The 23,489-nt window shown below is 36.6% G+C and overlaps 1 protein-coding gene across 1 annotated transcript in view; it reads left to right on the top strand.

Annotated features, from left to right (window-relative positions):
* Nucleotides 1-23,489, top strand: part of BIRC6 (baculoviral IAP repeat containing 6) — a 173,569-nt gene that overhangs the window by 45,066 nt on the left and 105,014 nt on the right. Inside the window, 19 exon segments of the mRNA XM_029965115.1 lie at nt 582-742; nt 3,517-3,648; nt 4,897-5,028; nt 5,292-5,470; nt 6,034-6,164; nt 7,030-7,191; nt 7,307-7,438; nt 7,713-7,810; nt 9,035-9,182; nt 13,566-13,699; nt 14,819-14,965; nt 15,478-15,665; nt 16,305-16,619; nt 17,006-17,105; nt 17,575-17,789; nt 17,973-18,181; nt 18,481-18,827; nt 19,874-20,093; nt 21,019-21,152. Coding sequence (XP_029820975.1) covers nt 582-742; nt 3,517-3,648; nt 4,897-5,028; nt 5,292-5,470; nt 6,034-6,164; nt 7,030-7,191; nt 7,307-7,438; nt 7,713-7,810; nt 9,035-9,182; nt 13,566-13,699; nt 14,819-14,965; nt 15,478-15,665; nt 16,305-16,619; nt 17,006-17,105; nt 17,575-17,789; nt 17,973-18,181; nt 18,481-18,827; nt 19,874-20,093; nt 21,019-21,152 — 3,284 coding nt within the window.

Genomic DNA, 23,489 nt, shown 5'->3' with positions numbered 1-23,489 from the left:
AAGCACTTTTCATCCTGTATGAATTATCAAATGTGTTCTAAAAATAATTTGAAACTAGTGTTTTGAGTCTCTGGATGTGGCTTTTGTACTATTGGACAGTGACATTGGCAAGTGTTAAACAACATCAAGGGCAACTTAGATTGCAAGATAGGTACTTAGGATTGTGCTTTCATACACTTCACTGATTGGTAGTACACTTCACTTTTTTAATGTTGTATTTGGAGGTTTTTTCTCATACTTTTTTTTCATGGAAACCATGGAAACTGTTATTTATAGTAACATGAAGAGGGTACTGCAATGAAGGTAACGGGGAATCTTTACACTGCTGATTTTACCTGAACATTGTTTCACCCTGTATTATTGATTGGCTTTTTAACATCATTTTCACAAAATTAATATGGTTAACTTGAGAACTTAAAAGACACTACTTCAGAAATTCATGTGATGTCAACTAGTGCAAAGTACATTTTTCTTCTTGTTGAAGACACTCTGCATAGATGGAAAATACACTGTGTGATGCATCTTGTTTGATCTGAATTCTCTCTTAACACTGGGTCTTTGTCTTCTTTTTTTCCCAACAGCAACAGCTGGGATGAGCATGTCTTTGAACTGGTTCTACCCAAAGCCTGTATGGTTGGACATGTGGACTTCAAATTTGTTTTGAATTCAAACATCACCAACATTCCCCAGATTCAAGTGACTTTACTTAAAAATAAAGCTCCAGGCTTAGGGAAAGTCAATGGTAAGAAATAACTTAAGATAACTTTCAGAACATTATTTCTTTTCTTGAACTCATTATTCTCTTTGATAAAAATTGCTTGAAATAGTGTAAGTATTCCAGTTTTACTTATTTCCATTTTACTGTGTTTCTCAGCATCATGGGCTGTTTTCACTTAGTGTGTTTGAATGTAAACAGTTTCAAAATCCTGACATTTATACAAATAAAAGCACATAGCTCAAAAAGATTGAAGTCAATTATTCTGTACTGCTTGAATCCTACAGTCATTAAAAAAATACATTGTCAGTTGTAAATCATCTTAGAGATTGACTGATAAAACAAGTGGTGCTCTTCTAAGGTCTTGGTATATAAAAAAATTTACAATAAATCGTTCCAAATCACAGAAGGAAATTATTTGCCAGTGAGAAAATGACAAGGCTTTTCTTGATGGCAGCAGAAAAAAACTGGCTTGCTTGGGAATTCTCTCATCCTTTGGCTCATTAACTAAGCTCTGTGAAAGCTGCAGTATGATTTCACGTTTTGTTCCTTGCAGCTTTGACAGAGGAGACCAAAGTTAGGAACACTCTTGCCTTGGGAAGACTCTTAACTGGACTGTGCCTCTTACTAGCTCTCAGGGAACCTATGATGGGGTAGTGTAAATTGAAAAGTCAGTTCTTTGATGTGGAAGAGTTGGTGCCTCCATTGGGATTTTCCTGTGGTAAGAGTGTTCATTGCATATCCTGCTGCCCTGTCTGCTAGGAGAGGAAGATATTATATGCAACACCTACTCTTATTGAGGCATTAATTGGTTATCTTTATCTGGCCACATCTTTTCCAAAAGCTTCTGGGAACTGAGTACTTCAGAGGAATTTTGCTGTCAGATGTTATTAAATTGGTTACTGGATATAACTGGAGAACAGCAAGCATGATCATAAAAGCCCTTTTTTTTTTCCTTTTTCCTATTTTTTTTATTGTTAAGTAAGAGCATCCCAGTTAAACAAGAGTAACAGTGCTGTAAATTTCAAAAATGAATGCAGAGATACCAAAGATCATTGACATGCTTCCAAACAACTTCTCATTCTGTAACATCCCCCAGTGTTTAACAACACAAAATGTGTCCTGGATGTGCTTCCTTTAAATACTGGTTGTTATCCAAGAACAAAATATTCTAGCATAGTAATATTCTTTGTGAAAAGTCAATTCTTTTAGGATACAAGATGGTTTAGATTTAGCAGAAGTGCTAGCTTTGACTGCAGGACAGCAGACAACAGGTGTTCTTTCAGTTTCTTCATTTTTTTAATGCTTGAAGTAAAACCTTAATTTTAACATGTAGCAGAAATTTGTTCTGTCAAATTAAAAGGCAGGATAGATAGGCCATGTTGCTCTTCTGAATGGAACCTGCTTTGTTTTCAACCTGAAGTCAGTCCATTTGCAGATCTGGATGTCAGAATTAGTCTGAAAATATTCACATGTGGAACAAAACAGTAGAAGAAAAGCTAAACTCTTTTCCTTAATGCTTCAGTTTTAAATATTTCTGAGCAAAGAGTTTCATAATTTGATAATTCTTTGGAGACTTTTGATTTTGCTGTGAACTAGATTGCCAGAGCTCTCTGCGAATGCTTTTCTGCACAGAGCTCTTCCAGAAAATGATAATTCACTTCCTTACATATACTGGAATTTGTTTTTTTCTCTTATAGATAGGGCAGAAAAAGCATGGAATGGGGGGTAAGTTAACCTGGAAAGGACTGAGGAGTGTGAGAGTGCCTGCAAGGCAGCCTTGGCAAAGTTTTTTTTCTTTTTTATTCAGTAGGATTGAGGAGGCACAACTAACCAACATGTTTCCAAAGTGTGACTGCATTGCAGTTGTTTCCTCCCTTTTTTCAGTTTCTCGAATTTTGGAAAAGGACCTTAGTGACATTTGCCTTTTTAATATGCACTATTGAATAAAGTAATAGGGTACTAATGGTTTCATTATAAGGGAAGACAAACCTAGATAATTTATATCTGTGATGGATCTTAACCAAAATGTTCTAATCCTAGAGAGAAGTAATATTCAGGAGTGTTTGATGGCTCTTGAAAATGTATAAAAACCTCAGTCTGAAATTCAGTTAACTCCCCCCATTCCCTTCTCTCCTTCCATAGGGGGAGGAAGGAACTGAAATTTTAAGATAATGAGACCTAGGGAAGATGTATAGGGGAGAATTTATTCAGTCATTTTTTTGTATGACAGGAACCCTGGAAAGAGTTAAATATACAGTGTGTAGTAATGGGAAGACCAGAGGCATAATTCCTCCAGTTTGGAATTAATGGTTCTGGTGTGGCAGTTATTTCACTGTATATGTTTCTTGTTTATTTGCTTGCATGTCCTCTTCATCTATGATTCATGTGATCCATTAATTGAAAAAAAGGCTGTATTTAAGTATTATCAAAATAATGTTTGGTGTTCAGTGGGACCAATCCAGTTATTTTAAGTTTAAAGTATTTAAAGTTTATAAAACTTTCAGTATTGGAATCTAATTGCTTAGGAGTAATCTGCAGTTGATTATTAGGGGAAAAGAATTTGGGCAGCATTAAAGCAAAACAGGCTCTTTAGAGCTCATTCGGATGTATTTTTTTAACTATTTGCTGCAACTTCAGTTCAATCCTAATATGAAAAATGTGCCTTTTTATTTTTGTGGTTTTGTATTAGAAATAGTGTTGTGGGCATAAAGCTGATAATTTTGCTATGAAAACTATTGCTTGTGTTTTTCCTGAGCCTTGAGCAATGTTTGAAATCTTGCTAATATTTTTATTTCCAGAAGCAGCAGTAGATAGACAGATCACATTTCCTTTATCTCCAGCTCTTAATATTGAAGTGGAGAGAAATGGAAAACCAGGACTGGTGGAATTCAATGAAGAAATGCAGTATATGGATGTAGAGGAACCACAATGTAAGTTTTATTTATCTTGTTGTATTTTGTTTAAAGTATGAGCTTTTTTTCTTGTATAGATGATACACTGGAATTCCTCTGCAAAGAATTTTCAGTCATTTAAAATATACTAATTTCTCATCTCCCTTCAAAGTTGTTTCTCTCACTGGTCTGTTTGCTTAATGAGTTGAAAGTTTAACACAAACACACCAAAATAATCCCAAACTACTGAAGAGGTTTGTTTCTTAAAAGCAGATTAATATTTATTTGAATTTAGAAATAAAGTAGATTGATAGGGCACCTTCCTAACTAAAATTCTTACCCTGTTCCAGCAGTATTTTACTTTGTTTCTTTAGCTAGGTTTAGTATAATTTTTCTTTGCATACCTGGCTTTTACAGAGATTGCTACCATAAACAAAATAAAGAACAGCTAAAGAATTCATAACTAGTCCTGTTGACTTTGAGTCACATCACACTGACTGTGCCTGTTTTTATAGCTTTTTGTTAACCAGCACTCTTCCACAAGATCTCTTAGACTGTGAAAGTCAATAAATAAGAGTGGGTCTGAGTGAGGAGAGCTGCAGACTAAAAATTGTCAGTTGTTGTGATTCAGTATTCTGGATTCTTTTTCTTGTCTTTTTAACAGTCTTACTTTACACTTTCTTTTCACTCATGTTATCAAGCTTATCCTAGAGCATGACTAGAAAGGTCCTTTCCAACCCAAACAGTCTATGATTCTATGACTCCAAGAAAGGTGTTGCAAAGGATGAGGGGAGGAATCAAAGGGGTGATAAAAATGCTGAAAGGAGATGTTTCATGCTGAGAAAGGAGCAGGAGAGATGAGTGAATGATGATTTCAATAGTTTGAATATACCACAGGAGAAACAAATCAGTCTTCTTGTTTTAAATTTAATTATTCATTTTGTTTTGTTTTAAACAGTTCTGTCCTGCTTCAGTAAAGACCGAGTAAGAGTTGTGGATCTATAATATTGGTTCATTATTTCATCAGTTGTATATTTTCTGACTTTGATAAGCTGGTCAACATAGGTATTATCCACATTATACAGCTGAAAATGGTTTGAAAACTGTCGTTTACCTTTATTGATTTCGCTGGAAAATGTCTAAAACTGAAACTCAAGTAATTTTTGATGTAGAGTTATGTGTATTTAGCAATCAGAGTTTGACATGGTGTATTTTTAATCCATGCAAATGATCAGATTTTGTGACAATTATGGCTAATTCATATCTGTGTTACTCATTTTTTTTAAGGTCTTAGATTGTGTCCATTTCTGGAGGAACACAAGGAAGATATACTTTGCGGTCCAGTATGGCTGGCTACTGGACTTGATCTATCAGGACATGCTGGAATGTTGACACTAACAAGTCCAAAGCTTGTTAAAGGTAAACCAGTTTATTATGCTATGTGCATGAAGTATGTGTGACTAAAGTGCATCTCATACTTCTGTAGTCAGACTTAGGTTTATTTATTTTCACATTGACAAATTTTGCTCTGTAACAGTTTCAAACCGATGATCAAGTACTGTAATTAATATGGTTGAGCTCTGCTTGTGCACTGTATCTGTGAAGTTGAAATCTGTTTACAACTTGCCTTAGTAAACTATGCAAATTCTCCCTCCCTCCCTTTTTTTTCCCCCCACTTTTAGGCATGGCTGGTGGCAAGTATCGTTCATTTTTAATTCATGTTAAAGCAGTGAATGACAGAGGAACAGAAGAAATCTGCAATGGTGGCATTAGACCAGTTGTTAGAATACCACCTCTAAAACCTCAGACTAACAAGGGCCACTCACTTGCTTCGTTGTTGGCAAAAGTTGCAGCAGGCAAGGTAATGAACAGCCAAGGAAGACGTGTGTTAGTTGTAGACTTGGTGTGATTTATGTGATCTGAAAACCAAACAGCTGTTAGGCGAATTAAGATCCATTAAAAAATTGCTTTGTAAACATGACACTGTGTTGACACCTTCAAGAATTAAGAGTTAAACATCTCTTAAGTTGTTTGTTTTGTGCATATTTAGTTGAGAAGGTCTGTTCTGCACTTTCACATTCTGGGCACTTGTTTTTGAAACCTCTGTTTCCCTGAGTATTTTCAGTAGCTGATACGCCTCATCCTCCTACGAAGATGTGTTTGTGTGTATTTTACTCTTGATCATTGTAGTTCTAAGATTGGATGATATGACATACATCTTGAGGATGTTATTAGAATAGTTAGAACATTGTAGATTACTGAACATTATTAAATTTGTAATTAGTGAACAAAATTAGTTTATTTTAATACAATGCTCAAGCTGAGAGATTTTACTGAACGGTTTGCATTTCACTGAACAAGGTATAAAAATTAATCAAAATTAATGTGATTTTTGAATTTTATTTTTTTCCAAAAAAACATCAGGAAAAACCATCTAGCAAAATTGAAGGCACTAATTCTTCAAGAAAATCAGATAATCTGCGAGGCTGTGACTTACTTCAAGAAGTCTCTGTAACAATTCGAAGATTTAAAAAAACTTCAATTTCAAAGGAAAGGTTAGTAGGTGTTATTTAATTCTGAAGAAATATTAGCTTTAGTTACACTTAGCATAAAAAGTTTAGTCCTCAAAATAGCTTGGGTCAAGCCACTGTTTCAAGTTTTCATTTCATAAGCTTATTATGTTTGGAAAATCCTATAAATTATGAGTTAGAGGGCACTGTTCTGTGCAAGCTGTGGTAGAAAAACATCATGCTGGAAATTATATGTTGAGTGATTATTTTGCCTGACTTGAAAAAGCAAATAAGTTTTCTGGGTAAAGCAGATAAATTATCTGGACAGATTTTTTTTAAAGGAAGCATCTTCCCTTTCTATTTCTACATTGTCTGGTTTCTTACAGCAGAGATTATATTTGTCGAAAAGTTTAGAATCAATTATAACTCACAAATTGTTACTCAAAGAAGTGGTTAAAGTCTCTGGATTGGTACTGCAGACCTCAATGCAAACAATATAGTATTTAAAGTGTATTACCAGCTGCCACCCTACAGTGGTGGCACTGACTGTAGTGGGCATAAAGAGGTCAAAGAGGCTGCAAAGAGGTATGTGCAAATGTTTGCTAAAGAGTGTTGTGGATGGCGAAAGTTTGTTTATGTTTAGAAGTTGCTAGACAAGTTAATAGGAGGAAAAAATTCACAGAAGATTACTAGGTATATAGTAAAATAGGAAGTTCTACGAGCAGAAAATAGGAAGATTGGGAATGTGTGCATGGAAGGTATTATATATGCTTGTGTACTGGTTTTACGCTTATCTGGGATTCTCTGTTTTGCTGCTCTTATGACAGGATACAAAGCTGGAGGGACACTTTAATGGGAGAATGGCCATATTGGATAATTCTGGTTTTTATCTCCTTCCCCTCCTCCCTAGAGTTCAACGGTGTGCCATGTTACAGTTTTCAGAGTTCCATGAGAAGCTGCTCACCACTCTTTGCAAGAAGACAGACGATGGTCTGAGTACAGAACACTCTCAGAGTCTTGTACTTGACACGCTTTGTTGGCTGGCTGGAGTGTATTCAAACGGACCTGGCAGGTAAGGGAGGAATTGTGTTCAGATTATCACCGCTCTTTCTCAGTATCAGTTCACTTAAAAAAAAAAACAGCAACGTTTTATATGATTTTCTCAAGTATACAACTTGTTTTTACAGCTCAAAGGAAGGAAATGACAGTTTGCTTTCTAAAACACGTAAATGTGTCTCTGATATTATACGTGTTTGCTTCTTTGAAGCTGGGCGGAGCATAGCTCACAAATGTGCACGATTTCTTGCACTGTGCATCAGGTCAGTGCTAATTATTTACATTTATTTTTATTTATATATTTCTGGTTTATATATATTTGGGGGATTTGCATGCAGTCTGAAATGTACAAGCGTGTTTGTTATTGGTGGACATTGAATTCATAAAGAAACAAGATCTGGAAGATCTGTTCAGGAAAAATGTGTTCAGGGTATGACTGCAAAGAACATCAGTCTTTCAGCTTCATCTTCTGGAGGAGATGTCATCCTTGGTTCTTTCTTAAGTAAATGTTAAGTAAATGTATGCATTTCTTTGTAGCAATGGCAGGTGTGACCCGAGTCAGCAGGGGTTTGGATCAGTTCTTCTAAAAGCTTTGCTTGACAATATGCCTCTTTTGCCTGCTGCTGCGACAGGTGGTACGTATGCAATATTCCTTGTTGTAAATAGACCCAGTACATTTGCTGTTTGGCATGTTTTGTTGGACTCTCTTGTGAGATCAGAATTAGGTAATTGTTCGGTTAGTACAAAATGCTTCTTGGAGTGGTATGGTCAGGTGGTATCCAAGTATGAAGGAGGCATTTGCAGATAGTGGAATTTTAAGCACATGAGCTTGCTTAAACCAAAATGCCAAGTCTGACATTTCTGGAAGAGCTTAAGTAAGTTTTGCAAGAGTTTTTGAAGGTGTTCAGCAACAACAGATTCTGTTGACATAAGTGACAGTCAAAATTGTCTGTTGTTTTTTAAAATTAGAAGATTTATTCCAGGAAGCCTGACTATCCAAATGATGTCCTACTAGCAATCCACTTTTGTTTCTTCTGCACCTAAAGGAAATTAACCAAGTTAAATTCCTTCCTTGTCTACATTGCAGAGTAATGGTGTCTAAGCACCTTATTGAAGCTTCTTGAGTGCCAGATGGGATGGGAAGATGACTTTACCCACATATTTGGGGCAGCAAGGCCTGCTTTTCACACTAGGACATTGTTAAATTACTTCCAACTTGGCATCACCAAGGGGTTTTGCAGAAAAATTAGTTTGCATTCCAGAAGGCTTGGTTGTGCTACCACCCAGGTAGAAACACATAACACACTGCTATAAAGGGTTTGGAATGGATGGGGAGGGAAAAAGAAGGAGGAAGCTGAGATTTGTTTCCATGCAGTACCACCGCAGTGTGCTCACAGAACTGATTTGTAAGTAAACAGTGACTCCAAGAAATACAGATTAAGGAGACAGCAATCAAAAACCAGAGGATAAAAGCAGAAAAAGAGTTGAATCTAGAGCAGGGCTTGGCTCTGATAGGATTGGAACCTCTAGCCTAGCACCTTAATAGATCAAGAGGATTTTGATTGTTGTGGGCAGAAGCAATGAAGGAAGTGTGCAGAGCTGTATCTTGGGAACCTTTTTGCCTTCAGTTATGTGTTAGTTGATAAGACAACTGGAAGTACTTGTGGAAACTAATGATTACAGAATGATTCTAAATTGAAGTCTCTCAAAAAAGAGAAGGGGTAGAATACTTTCTAGTCTGTATTCAGTAACTATTACATATTTCATTTATCACTTCCATTAATTATCCTTCAAAGTATGCTTTTTCAGTGAAAAATTCATATCATGTTTCACCTGATTTTTTTTTTTTTTAAATACAGGATCTGTATACTGGTATTTTGTATTGCTGAATTATGTAAAGGATGAAGATTTGGCAGGATGTAGTACAGCTTGTGCATCATTGCTAACTGCTGTGTCCCGCCAGCTGCAGGATCGCCTAACACCAATGGAAGCGTTACTTCAAACAAGGTACTAAGAAATGTGCATGATGTAAACCTGATAGAAACAAACATAAGAATGTGTAATGCCATCCTTTGGTGTTCTGAAAAAGGTTGGGTGTTTTTAAAAAAGATATATTTTGCCATATTTGTTTGAACAAGGATTAATTTGCTACAGCTCTGGAAAACAGTTTTAACTTGTGCAAAGTTAAAGATGAGTTTAATTGTTAGCTCACATTTTATATCAGCAAATATGTATGTAATGTTTGATGTCTGTGCAATCCTTAAGTTAATATTTATAATTTTTAGTGTAAAAACTAACAAAGCATGTCCTATTTTGAGTATTGGAGGGAATCAAATATACCAAATAGTTTCAGTTCTACAAAACTGTAGTCTCTCTGTAGGCTGACCATACAGTTGATGTATTTCTACTAAAGGACAGGTCTCTAAGTGTAGGGATCTGGAGTAATTTACTGGGAGTGCAGGTGCTTATTTTAAATTATGTATCAATGTAATTTCAGACTGTGATGTTGCATATTTTACGTATTGAACTGATTTGCCACTTAGATTTGTATTTATGTGATGCCTAAAGGAAATCTCTGATGGTTCAGTTTTGTAGCAGTTTCCAAAGCTGCATTATGGGAACATGCTGCTTTTTGACATCTTTTTCAGTTGTGGTTTGGGTGCAAGAGGTTTCCTCAAAGTCAAGTAAGATCAAGGTAGAAGAGGTTTGGTGGAGGTTAGTTCAGAATCCTCAGATAAAATGGTAAATGTAGTAGAAAATGTAGTAAGCAAAGTTTTGGAGGCAGGGAGGATGTTAGGTTTTTTTTGTTGTTGTTGTTTTGGTTTTGGTGTTCTGTTTTGTTTTGTTTTGTTTTTAAAGGACTATAATTCCAAAATACTTGATAAAAACTTATTCTCAGGTGTTATACTTGGATACTTATCATGCTGTCTACTGCATACCCCTTCGTAGTTATTCATTTATTTCACTATCTGTAATCCTTGCAGTTGATCAGAAAACTTATCCCAGCAATAGAAATGGTACCTGGATGATTGGGAATTTTGAACTGAAAAAAGGTTTTGTGTTCTTACGTGGAATTTTCTTCAGAAACCCAATGAAGGAGAAAAATGTGAAAATTATACTTGACATGAGAAATGGCACCTTTCTGTGGGAATTGACTTGTTCCTTCAAAAAGATTGCTTCCAAGTACCGTAGCATATCTGAAGTGGAAGGTTTTTTTCCTTTCTAGTTGCCCACTTTTGAATTGGGTACATGTGATATTTCAGATCACTTAGTGGTGAGCACAAGTGTCTGCATGTCAAGGAAAGATTTCTGAAGTGAGCTTCTGTTCTCGGTATCCTTCAAGCTTAGGGTTTCTGAATGTTTCTAGATGGTGTTTTACTGATTTTTTTTTTTCTTGGAACTAAATTTATATTCTCTTTTAAATTGGTAACCCTATAGTTAGCTTAAGAAAAGCAGCAGACGCATCTGTCTAATTCCTTATTTGATTATTATAGCTCTCTAGCAAGGACTTTCTATTTGATTTAATTTACTAATGTAAGCAAAATTTACTGACCTTTCCTTCATATGTCTACAGATCAAGAGAATACTGTCATTTTAGTTTGGGGGTATCTTTAAGAGATATTAGTAGGCAACCATTGCTTTGCCCTTTTTCCCTTCCCTCTCCCTGAGTTGTATTTTATCATATTTGTGTGCGTTTGTGTTGCAGAGTTTATAGTATTGTGCTTTTCCTCTTTCTATTGGTCCCAGGTGCAATAGTCTAACATCTGGTAGTCAGATAAAAGCAGATGTCTAGTTAAAGGATCTTCACATTCATGTTGTCTTCAGGGAGAGTAGTACTCATTTTACTATCATGTGCTGCAATAGAGCAAGTACAACTTGCAAGGATAAGGGCAATTGGGTGTGATACATGATTTGCAGTTCAAAGAACAACCAAAAAAGGGATTTCAGACAGTATTTTGGGCTGTCTTACAACAAAGCAGGTTGATTTGTCTCTAACAAATCTGACAAAATTTTTCCAACTTGTTCTTAAAAGTACCCGATTCGAGTAGTGGTGGAATTTAAATATTCTAAATATTGCAAGGTGTTACATAGCTTAATTATTCTTATCATTAACACTTGAACTGTCTCCTGCTCACATCTAATCTGAAATCTTTCCTGCTGCAACTAAAGCCTTTTAGTGCTTGTGTTGTCCAATTTGGCACATTGGCAATGGAGAGCAGATTGTTTCATTCTTAAAGATTTTGGATGTCCAGGGTTTGTTTGTATCTGGATTGTGTTCTCCAGATCTGTAGTCATTCTTAAAGCATTTCCTTGAGCTGTTTTCTTTGGTCCTTATCTTCTTTGTATTGTGATACACAAAATCTTAGACATTACTCCAGTTGCATATTCTGAGGAGTTAAGTGGAAGAGGCATTTTGCATACTTTGTATTCATTACTGCGCAGTTGAATAGGGTGATGGGTTTTTAGGTGACATTGTTGATTCATTCTTTGTTTTTTTGTTGATGTAACTTCCATAATCTTTTGAGAAAAGTGTTGCTAATGCAGCTTAAAACTGTGAACCCGATCATTCCAGCTGAAGGATGGGTAAAAGGCGCTATGCTTTCTGGAATCACAGAATATTCTGAGTTGGAAGGAACCTGCAAGGATCATCAAATCCATATCTTAAATGAATGGCCCATACAGGGATCAAACCCTTGACCTTGCATTATTAGCACATGCTCCAACCAGCTAATCTGGGTTGGACAGAATGTATTTAACGCTCTGCTGTACATTCAAATTCTGACTCAACTCTACAAAGCTTACTTAATAAGCCAAACTCTTCATTTAAATCATGCAAGTATTGTGTTAGTGTTGAGCTGACCTATTTATTGAATTTGTAAATCTGAGGTGTAAAACAGGCTGTGAAGGTGCCCCACTGAATTTTGTCTGAGCATTTTTGTATGTTTTAGTGGCCACTTTGCTTACGAAACAGGGTCAGGCAGCTAACAGGTCAGTCTTGTCAGATGTGCCCTATGCACTGGTCCTGTCCAATGCATGCTTGTAGAGAGCAACCAAGTCTCTTTTGTGTTGTTCTTAGTATAAAGCTGTCATCTTAAATTTGCTACTTTCTAAGTAACTTGGTTGGGAAATGTACATGAAATGGGTTGAACTGTAATTCTCACATGATCTGTAGCAATTATTGCCCTTTTGTAACATCATTCATCATTTTCTTACTAATTACAGTCATAGTATTTTGTGGCACAAAAACATTGAGCTGATGTGGAAGCATTTTAACATTCACAGAAGTCTGGTATCTGTTCTACCTTGCTGCTGGTGTTGTATTCATGTAGACATTTACAGATTTGTGACTACCTGATCTAAAAAGACATGTAAACACTCCAGCCTTATCAACCCCCTGTTGGGGTCTTTCCTCACTTGCTAAAGAAAAGAAGAAACTGCTTGGAGGCAGAGAGAAAAGGCAGAAAAACTTACTGTCCCTGCTGGTGTGTTTGTGGAAATATTTCATATTTCTTCTGTCTCTTGCCAGTCAAGGTGCAGAGTCTTGTTTCTCACTTTTGTATCTACACAGGTGTTCTTTCTTTCCTGCTTAGTAATTTGGCCTGATTTCCATTTTTTTCCTCTTGTCAGTTGCTGGTAATAGGTATTGGTACACAAAACCAAACAAAACCAAACCAAACAAACAAACAACCCCCCCAAATAAAAATAAAAATTAAAAAAACAAAACAAAAACCAAAACAAACAAGCAAACAAAAACAAACAAACAAACAAAACCAACAAAAAACCAACAAACCAACACTGATTTTGATACTACTTTGGATTTTCCTTTTTCTTGGCTTATAAAACCTTAATTGATTTGGGACCACCCTCTTACCTGAGTGATGGTTCTATAAGTTTTCCCCTGCAGCACTGTCAGAGTAAATGTTACGAGTTTTCTTCTGTTGAGATATTTATTGCAAGCATTGATTGGTGTGCCTAGCAGCATTTCCTTTCAAATTTTTGCTTCAGCTGAAAGAACAAGCTGAGGTGGAATTTCTTTTGCTGTTTTGGAATGGTACTGTGCTTTTATTGACTTCAGACAAATGTCTGATTTACCATGTGCAGGCATGTGTATTGTGGCTAATTGTCTAAGGCTTGTAGTTCTAGTTTCCATGTCTGAGTGTGATTGTGCATCATGTTTCCAGGACTACATCTTCAAAACTATTTAGTAACATGATAAACTGTTTGAAAAGGCCATGTAATAAGTTAGTTTAATGAAGTATAAGTAAATGATAATTTCTAAGATACGAATATAATAAATCCTGGTGATGAAATACTGGGCCTTTTTCTGTAAATTATTTTATATGAATTCTTATTGTTTGAATAGTGCTGTTTGTCTTACTCCATTTGCAGATATGGATTATATAGTTCACCTTTTGATCCAGTTCTGTTTGATCTGGAAATATGTGGCTCATCTTGTAAAAATGTATACAACAGCAGCATTGGAGTACAGTCGGATGAAATCGATTTGTCTGATGTTCTGTCAGGTACGTATGTTTAGCAGTAATCTATTGGGGAAGAGCTGATAAATCTCTCTGTTATACTGTTTTCCCTTGGTGAAGATTTGGTTTTATAGTTCCCATCTGTTTCATAGCTGTGCAACCAAGCTGAAGGTGAAGGTAGTCTCTTGCTTCCTGATATCTTCTATATTTCCTTGGCCTTAGGGCAAGGAAAAAACCTCTTTCTGGAATCTGTTATTTTCTTACCCTGTAGAATATCTAAGGTAGAGATAAAACAGAAAGGCTACTCTCATTCCCTGGGTCAGAGTCATCTAGTAAGCATCTGTCACCTCTTTGGAGTAGCTTCCTTGAGATGTGTTATTATTCATTTAAACTAGCAACACTTACGGAGGTAGGGAAACCTAAATGAATTTTCCCAAAGTTGGGAAGCTGCTATATGGCATTCCTCTACTTACATATTACATGTTTGATGGGTATTTTTTCTGCTTCAGAGGCATTAAAATACCTTAAAAGCATATTTGTATCTATCCTCTCAGGTTAGCTTGTAAGTGAATCTTTAGGCCATGGAATGTCCAAAGAATTAGATAATTTTTACCTGTCAGGAAATTCTTTTTATAGCAAGCATATTCATCCTTCATAGTGACTCCTTTCCTTTTCTTGTATACTATTGTCCTTCTCCTTCCCATGTCTCCCTCCATACAACTGTGTGAACTTCTTAGGAAATTGATTAACAGTCCAGTTTTTATTCTAAATTGGTGTATGATCTTAGTTGGTCTGACAGTTTCTTCCTCTTCCTTTGTAGTAACATCAATGTATTTTTGCGAGCTAATTTACTTTCAATGTAGAAAGAATAGAGCATCCATGTATAATTTATCTCTGGAATTAAGGAGGTTAGACTACATTTCTGCTGTCACATTTGATAGTTTGACTTATTAATATACTCTGTTAAGATTTGGCAGCATTATCCTTTTTAAAATACACTTCGGTTTATGTTGTGGATGTGATAATGTTAAGGTTTTTGTTCCACAACATGAACTAATAAAATATGTAGATTATGTTTAGCTGTCCCTTTCAACGCTTCATGACTTGAAATGTTGCTATCAAGAAAACATTGCCTGATTATGCAGATACTTGTTTCTCTTTCAGGAAATGGGAAAATAGGTAGCTGTGCAGCTGCTGAAGGTAGTTTTACTTCCCTTACTGGACTTCTGGAAGTTGAACCTCTGCACTTTACCTGTGTTTCAACAAGTGATGGAACTAGAATAGAAAGGGACGATGCAAGTACGTTTACTGGTATATACAATTTTTCTTTTTTTTCTACTTAACGTTGTTCCACAATATATTTTACATTGGACATAAAAACACTGACAAACAGATTGCCTGTAGTTTTGCAAGTGTTGAAATGTTTTGTTTGTACATGGGTTTTTTAAGTAGTTGCTATGTGTGAAGTTAAACTTCTTGGAGCTTAACAAACAAACTGGATTAAAAATTTATTAATTTGAATCAATTTGTTTCTCTCAGAGAGTATAACATAAAAGCTTGCATCTTTACCTTACAGCCTTATGTGATGGAAGAATTCCAGAGCATGAGGTGGCTTTTCTGTAGTCCAAGTGTTGCATGTATGACCAGTGTGAATAATCTATAAGCCACATACTTTGTAAATCAAGATGGTATTACTTTATAGCAAGAACTGGATAAAAGGAGATATTTCTCGTTTTTACATTGCTCTGAACAATTAATAAGGAATTAAATGTTTTACAATTTCTACATACATGTTTTGTTTTGTTTTGTTTGTTTCATGCCAGTGAGTACCTTTGGGGTTACCCCAGCAGTTGGTGGCCTCTCTTCTGGAACGGTTGGGGAAGCCTCGACAGCACTGAGCTCAGCAGCCCAGGTAGCTTTGCAGTCTCTCTCTCATGCAATGGCCTCAGCCGAGCAACAGCTCCAGGTGCTGCAAGAGAAACAGCAGCAGCTTTTGAAGCTTCAGCAACAGGTTGGAGGCTATTTGGCTATATTTTAGTGCTGTCTCTAAACTTCGAAAGCTGACAAAGTAGTTGCAAAACTAGTTGCCTTGTTTTTTTTTTCTTCTTTTTTTCTCCATAGTGTATTTGAGGAAGGAACAGCTCTGCACTCTGGATCACTGTTATTAAACAAAGTGCTGAGAGTGTCTCCCATGCTGCTTTGGTCTTTCAGGCTTATTTTTTGTGTATTTTGAGGGTGGGTTGGGAGTTTGTAATCAAAACTAAATCTTAATGTGTAAGTATATCAGTCTGAATTTGAAAAAGCCCACTGAAATGAAAAGGACAGTTGCTGACACAGCGAAGTACCTGTCATAAAGCCGTTGTCAGTATGAGGCTTGGCTGTGTCGGCTCTACTTTGCTGATCAGTGGTAGGGGTTTTATTATTTTTTTGATTACTCCAGTTGATTACTCATGTTCCTCAGCAAGTGAGTCAAATTAAATAGAGTTTAATTTTTCAGCTTGTAGTTGGACATCTAACATGGCTATGTTGAAAGGAGCTTAGGTTTATTAAATCTAGTTGTATAATAAAAGTCAAATTAGTGGCTCAGTACTACTCCTGTGTTCACAAGCAGTATTATCTGCTACATACTCTGCTTTCATTTTCCCCACAGAAAGCTAAACTGGAAGCAAAATTGCATCAGACAACAGCGGCAGCGGCAGCAGCAGCATCAGCAGTTGGTCCTGTTCACAACTCTGTGCCTTCTAATCCAGTAGCAGCCCCAGGGTTCTTCATTCATCCTTCAGATGTCATTCCACCCACACCAAAAACAACTCCTCTCTTCATGACTCCACCTTTGACTCCACCTAATGAAGCAGTTTCTGCTGTTATTAGTGCTGAGCTTGCTCAACTTTTCCCTGGTTCAGTCATTGACCCCCCAACAGTTAACCTTGCAGCACATAACAAAAATACAAGCAAGTCTAGAACGGTAATTATTTTCATTTATTTTTCTCAGAGAAACAAGATGCTGTAAGCATTACCAGGGTCTTAATTTGTACTTGAGTGCTAGTAAATACCTGTTTATTTGGGTGAGATGTGAAAACTATATCACTAAATTTAGACAATATGAAAAGATATGTTATAGTACCTCAAATGGTTTCTCTTAATTAGAGCTATCTTAACTGTATAAGGAGTTATTAATTCTTTGAATATATTTTGATGGTTCATGCTCAAATCTAAATGTAGTGAGGTGTTGTCAAAATTGTACATATTTAAATCACAAGAGGTTTTCTTACAGTCTTTTGTAGAGAACAGCTCATTATAAATGTGTAGATTTTAATCACTTAATTTTACTGATGTTTTTCCACTCTTCAGAATCCACTTGGATCTGGTCTTGCTCTTGCAATATCTCACGCTTCACACTTTCTTCAGCCTCCACCTCATCAGTCAATTATTATAGAGCGAATGCACTCAGGTAAAACCACAATTCCTAATAATTATTTTGACACATTTTCTATTAAGAAATGGAATATTTTCTGGGGCTTTAATGTAAGTTGCTTAACTACAGTCTCACTTGGCTTTCCAGAGAAAAGATATTTCTCAGTTTATATTCTGTCATATCTGGAGGTTTAAGACCCAGCATTTGGTGACAGTTGAAAAATCCTGGGGGCTTGGGGAATATGTTGGTTCTCTGGACAAAGCACCTGTTCTGAAATAGTGCATAAAAAGCAAAAAAAGTTTATTAAGTTGAAGCCAGAATTTTCTTCTCCAAGTGTGCAAGCTGTAGTGAGAGTTTCTGAGATGGAGCAGGTATTTTTAGCCTCAAATATACAAATACACCTTTTAAACAATATATAAACAATGGCTTTATGGTTGGAGAAGTAGCATCTCTTCACTGGTTAGCATACACTGGTTTTTTAGGCAACCGTGTGTTTTTCCTCTAGGAGCAAGAAGATTCGTGACCTTGGATTTTGGAAGACCTATATTACTGACGGATGTATTGATTCCCACTTGTGGAGATTTGGCTTCTTTGTCAATTGACATCTGGACTTTAGGAGAAGAAGTGGATGGGAGGCGACTGGTAGTTGCTACTGACATTAGCACACACTCACTTATTTTACATGACTTGTTGCCACCCCCAGTTTGCAGGTTTATGAAGGTAAAAACAAACTGCATTATCTGTCTTTTAAAGTCTTGACATTTATTACTATGTGAATTTTCACTTAAGCTCTCTTCAGACCAAACTTTACTTGGCTACAACCTTTTGATGTGTTTTTGACTTGGTGTTTATTTTACCTGTTTCGTTACAATTGTGTTACATGGTAGTTGCATTCTCTTTCAGATCACTGTTATTGGTCGCTACGGCAGCACAAATGCCAGAGCAAAAATCCCATTAGGATTTTACTATGGCCATACCTATATATTACCCTTTGAAAATGAGCTGAAACTGATGCACGATCCCCTCAGAGGAGAAGGTGAAGCTGCAAATCAGCCTGAGATTGACCAACATTTGGCAATGATGGTTGCATTGCAAGAGGACATACAGTGCAGGTTAGAAGAAAAACGTGTATTTACTAGTTCTTTTGATGTAAAACACTGGGATATAATGTTACAGATCTTTTTTCTTCCCATTATATTCTTCAGACCAAAGAAAACTCTGCCTGTGTTGTAGGGTTGTTGCAGTGAATATCTTTGTAGCAGTAACAAATACTGCACTGTGTTTTTTTCAGTGTCTGTTTTAACAGTGCATTCAAAATGGACCAGAAGCTATCTTCTGGCAGGGTGACCATCAAATATATTGCTGTTTGCTAATGTGTATTGAATTGTGTTCTTCGAATATTTCCCTTTAGGTACAATTTGGCCTGTCATCGGTTAGAAATTCTTCTGCAGAGTATTGACCTACCACCACTCAATAGTGCTAACAATGCCCAGTACTTTTTGAGAAAACCAGACAAGGCAGTAGAAGAAGACAGCAGAGTATTTTCTGCTTACCAGGATTGCATTCAGCTACAGCTTCAACTCAACTTGGCTCACCATGCTGTTCAGAGGCTCAAAGTAGCTTTAGGTGCAAGCAGGAAAACTCTCAAGGAGCAATCTGATCCAAAAGAGTTGATTCAGATGTCATCCACAGAACAGTTACGCACCATCATTAGATACTTACTGGATACTTTGCTTAGTTTGCTTCATTCTTCCAATGGTTAGTATTTTTTTGAGGTTTTATTTTTTGTCATGTTTTAGAAACAATTTACAAGTATTTCTATTTCTTGAGCTATACTTTCCTACTGTAAATCTTTTGAACTATATTTAGATGTAGAATCATAGAAATGTATAATTGCATTTGAGTTGGAAGGGATGTTAAAGACCATCTAGCTCCAACACCCTGCGATGGGCAGGGACATCTACTAGGCAGGTTGCTCAAAGCTACATCTACTATGATTTTAGTAGCTGGTAACATAAGTGTTCAGTTTCATCAGTGGCACCAAGCTGACTTAACCACTTCCCAAAAAATATAGGAGAAGGTGTCAAGGTCCTTCTCCCTTTTCTGTAGTCCTGGCTGCATATTCCTTTGTTCAGATAGTCATATGATCCTTCTGTGGGCTGATTCAGTTTGCTGAAGTAACAAAAAACTGCTCAGGCAGAATAAGTCATGTTGTTTTCATAAGTAGAATCACCTTGTGGAAGGATCTGTAAGCACTGAAGCAATTGCAGCACTGGAGATTGATTAGGCAGTTAGAAGTGGGCAGGGGAAGCAGAAATTGCCTCGAGGAAGATGGTGGGGGGGAATTCATAAAACCAGTATCTCTACTCAGTTCATGATTTTTTAATATCCAGTAAAGATTTTTATCTCCTAAGCTTGTCATTGAAAGAATTCTTGGAGAATTGAAATTGAAAAGTCTTAGTAGGAGTAGTGGGTTTTCTGTTTTGATTTAGTTTTCTTTTTGCCTTTTTTGCTGTCTTGTAATTTTCTGTGCCAGTTTGTTCTTAAGTGTGGTGATGGTTTGGTTTTTGCTTTGTGTAGACTCGGGGTGAAGGGTGTTTCCACTGACATGGAATTGATTTGGTCTTGACCAAATGGCCTGGTCTTTGAGTTACCTGGAAATTACCATCTCCCCATGTATTCCTTCCTTTCCTCCTGTGCCATTTAGTCAAATCCTAGTCATTTAAAAACCTTACTGCAAACTTTTTGTTGCTATGTTTTCGAGTCATTGTCTCTTTAAACATAGTTGCTCTTTTTTCTTAAAGGACACTCGGTTCCTGTGGTTCTGCAAAGTACTTTTCATGCTCAAGCTTGTGAAGAGTTATTTAAACACCTGTGTATTAGTGGAACCCCAAAGATACGATTGCATACTGGCCTTCTGCTTGTTCAGCTCTGTGGAGGAGAAAGGTGGTGGGGTCAGTTTCTCTCAAACGTCCTGCAGGAATTATACAATTCAGAACAACTTCTCATTTTCCCACAGGACAGGTAAGATATAAGTGTATATTGATAAGTTACCTGTGGATCACTGAAGTAATTTTGTTGTTCATAACTTAACATTGGAATTGACAAAATATGACTGAAGGATACTTATCCATCATTTTCATTGATTTAAGAAATAGACCCAAAAAAGTATTACAAATGATAAATGTCTGATTGCAGTTATTTATTTCACCTATTTGGTGCTTGCACTACAATAAGTTCCTGGTTTTCCTTACTTGGAGATCTTTGCATACCTAGCAGGATTGCTCCCAAGTGTCAAAACTGGCGTCCTCCTTTATCAAGTTTAAATGTACCCTCATCATAGAGCTGCTCTTCTACTGCATTTGGAAGTAGGATTGAGGCTGGAAGGTACACTGTTAGCATTTAATGCAAAAGATTACACTGAGATAAGAGAAGCATGTGTAGAGTTGAGCACTGAATGTTAGATGTATTGGTTATTTCAGAGTATTGATTGAGGTATTTGATATTTTAAACATTAGCATTTTGTTTTAATCAGACATAGTTGCTGTTCTGTGTCTTTTTACCTTCTTTGGACAGCAACATTTATATTTTCATATTTTTTTAAAATTAATTAATTCAAGGATATAAGAATACATGGATTTAATTATCTGTCCCAGCTATTCAGTAATATGTAATAGCAAATGAAATGGATGAGATCTTGTTTTGGGTGTGGAAGGCTCTGCTGGCCTCTTGAGGGTGAAAGAGAAAATGTTCACCCTAAAATGCTGCATTAACCTTAAAACAATAGGATGTGAAATCCAGTTCACTTGCTGGGCCTCAGTACTGCTTTCTGTAGCAATTTGTGTCTCAGATGAAAGACTAGGACAATATTGTTCTGTAAGGGGTGTTTCAGAATATTACTGAATCTGAAAAGGAGATAAAATCTTAAATATGTAAATTTTATTTTTAGGGTCTTCATGTTGCTTTCTTGCATTGGCCAAAGATCGCTTAGCAACAGTGGTGTTTTAGAAAGTTTACTTAATCTCCTGGATAACCTGCTGTCACCACTGCAACCTCATTTACCTGTGCACAGAAGAACTGAAGGTAGCCCTCTAATTTGGGAAACTATTTTCATATTAATTCTAAGCTAGAAAATTGAGAGACTAACTCACAGTTTTTGGTGTAATAAAAGAAGAAATTGCTTGTTTACTTATATTTCCAAAACACAGTTGTCTTTCAAAATGTGATGAATCTTCTTGTTCTTTAGGTGGTCAAAGAGATTCCTCCCCCATCCCATTTAAATCTGAACAAAATCTATTTGATTGATTTTAGTTCAGTTAGGAAACTTTGACAGAGTGTGGGGAGCATCCAATGTGTAGACAGCTCTAGTGACTTTGGAATTTAACATTTTGGAAAGAAATAGTCCTTTTTGCTCATGAGATCCTTTCTAAGTTTCAAGCTTTTGAGGTGAAACACAGATATGAAGACAACTTTAGTAGGTGTATCTATATGGTTTCTGCAAGCTACATGGAGTTTGGGGTTTTTTTGGTGATTATGAGGAATTTACATTTTTTTGACCCCAAAAAATTACTGAAATTATAGTCTTCGAACTCAATTTTCTTTGGGTGTTTTCTTAACCACCTCGAGGTTGAACCAAAGTCTTAATTTTGAAAACATCACAGTGTAGGCTACTTCGTTTGTTATGTATATGTAGCGGAGCCTCACAGAAGATACATTGTTTAAAATTCTTAGCCTTGTGAAGTCTGTAGATACCAGCTGAGATTCTGTCCTTACTTTTACTTTGTCTCCTGATGTAAACAAACATACAGCTGGTGTCAGAAGCTGTCCTATTGCTTTCCACTGGTCTACCCTGTACTTTCTCTATCATGGCCATATCCTGCTATAGTCTCTAACTAGTTTGAGGCAAACCCAAGCTTACATCTCCTCTACCTCTGTTTGCACTCTCCCCACAGCTTCCAATTCCTTTCATAGCTCTTGCCTTACTAGTTGTCCTCATGGAGGACTTTAGGAAGCAGAGGTAACTGATACTTCAGAGCTTTGTTTGCTGGTCTTCCAGCTTCCTTCCTCCTGGACAGTACAGGTGAGTACTAGGGCAATATTATGTGTGGCGGAAGCATCAGGTATGGCAGAAGAAATTCCTGTTTGAGAACTATCACACATAACTAAGGGTCAGAGGGTGAAAACTTGTCGGGGAAAAAGTCAAAAAACAAAGGACAATCAGAGCGAGAGGTGAGTGTTGTGGGTGGAGAGAAGTTGAAAAGTTTGAGAGACACTTGGAGGGAGAGAAGTTGAGAATTTCTTTTTTTTTTTTTTTTTTGTGAGATATGAAAAGAAATACTCTTGTTTAAAGTCAAGTATGAAAAGGTATGTACTTCACTCTGCAGCAGTCTCCTTTCTTTTTATTCTGCCAACTAGAAAGGTGTGTAGTAATCACCACTGCTCCTCATTTCTGTTCTTGCAATTTAGTCCTGTTCCTGTTCAGGTCCTGTTATGGACCTACCTGTTCGGGTTCTTCCTCTGCCTGCTTGGGGTGGGCTGTTTTCTGTCGGTGTGATCAGGAAACTGGAATTAACAGGTCGGGCTGCATCCTATTGCTTGGATGCCAGCTACATGTGATTTTGGACAAGTCGTTTCTGGGCCTTAGTTTTCTTATTTGGTCTGGACTTAATAATAGTTTGAGTTAATTAGACTTTTTTGAAGTCAGTGCATGAAAAGCACAGTGTAGTTAAACGTGGCTCAGCATGCTGCACAGGTATGAAAATGTGCATTAAACCTCTAGTACTGGTGTCCTTGCTGTATTGACATTATGTAGAAGTATTGCATTTGCATAATGACTGTAATTAAGTGGTCATTATTTGTAGGTTTCTGGTCTTTGTTGAGCACTCATGAGTTCACTTTAGAACTGTTCATTTAGACTTTTCCACACACACAAAGATTTTTCTTGAACAATGTGCAAGATCTGGTTTTTTCCCTTCTGCCCATACAAAACCACAGCATTTGAAGTGTGGGACTGGAGTAGGCAATAGCCAGTCATTAATTAATCATCAGCGTGGTTAATCTAGTCTGAACTCAGTCTTGGCTTTCCTGCATCTTAGTCAAGTGGCTACGTGGAAATACGCTAATAAAGGAATAAAACTTAGGGTATTTGTGTGCACGGTTGTAACTGTCTTGTTGGAGCCCTGGTTGATGGAGGAATTACACACTATGGAATTTGAGACATCTGGTTTATGTACTTTAATGCAAATAACTGTCATTGTGCATTTTGTATTTAGGAAATTTAGACATAATTTTTGACTTTTTTGAAAAAATGCTGCTTAATTTTTAGCTTGAATAGTAGAGATGAGGCTTTTGACTTCTGACTTCATCAAACTGAGAGAACAGTGATATTTTGTTTTGCATCTAAGTTTTATGCTGAATGTT

This window comes from Manacus vitellinus, unplaced genomic scaffold, assembly GCF_001715985.3.
Source record: "Manacus vitellinus isolate BGI_N305 unplaced genomic scaffold, ASM171598v3 scaffold_8_pilon, whole genome shotgun sequence".
Lineage (NCBI taxonomy): Eukaryota > Metazoa > Chordata > Aves > Passeriformes > Pipridae > Manacus > Manacus vitellinus.
The sequence above is the reverse complement of the archived record's forward strand: the minus strand, read 5'-3'. Positions and strand labels throughout refer to the sequence as shown.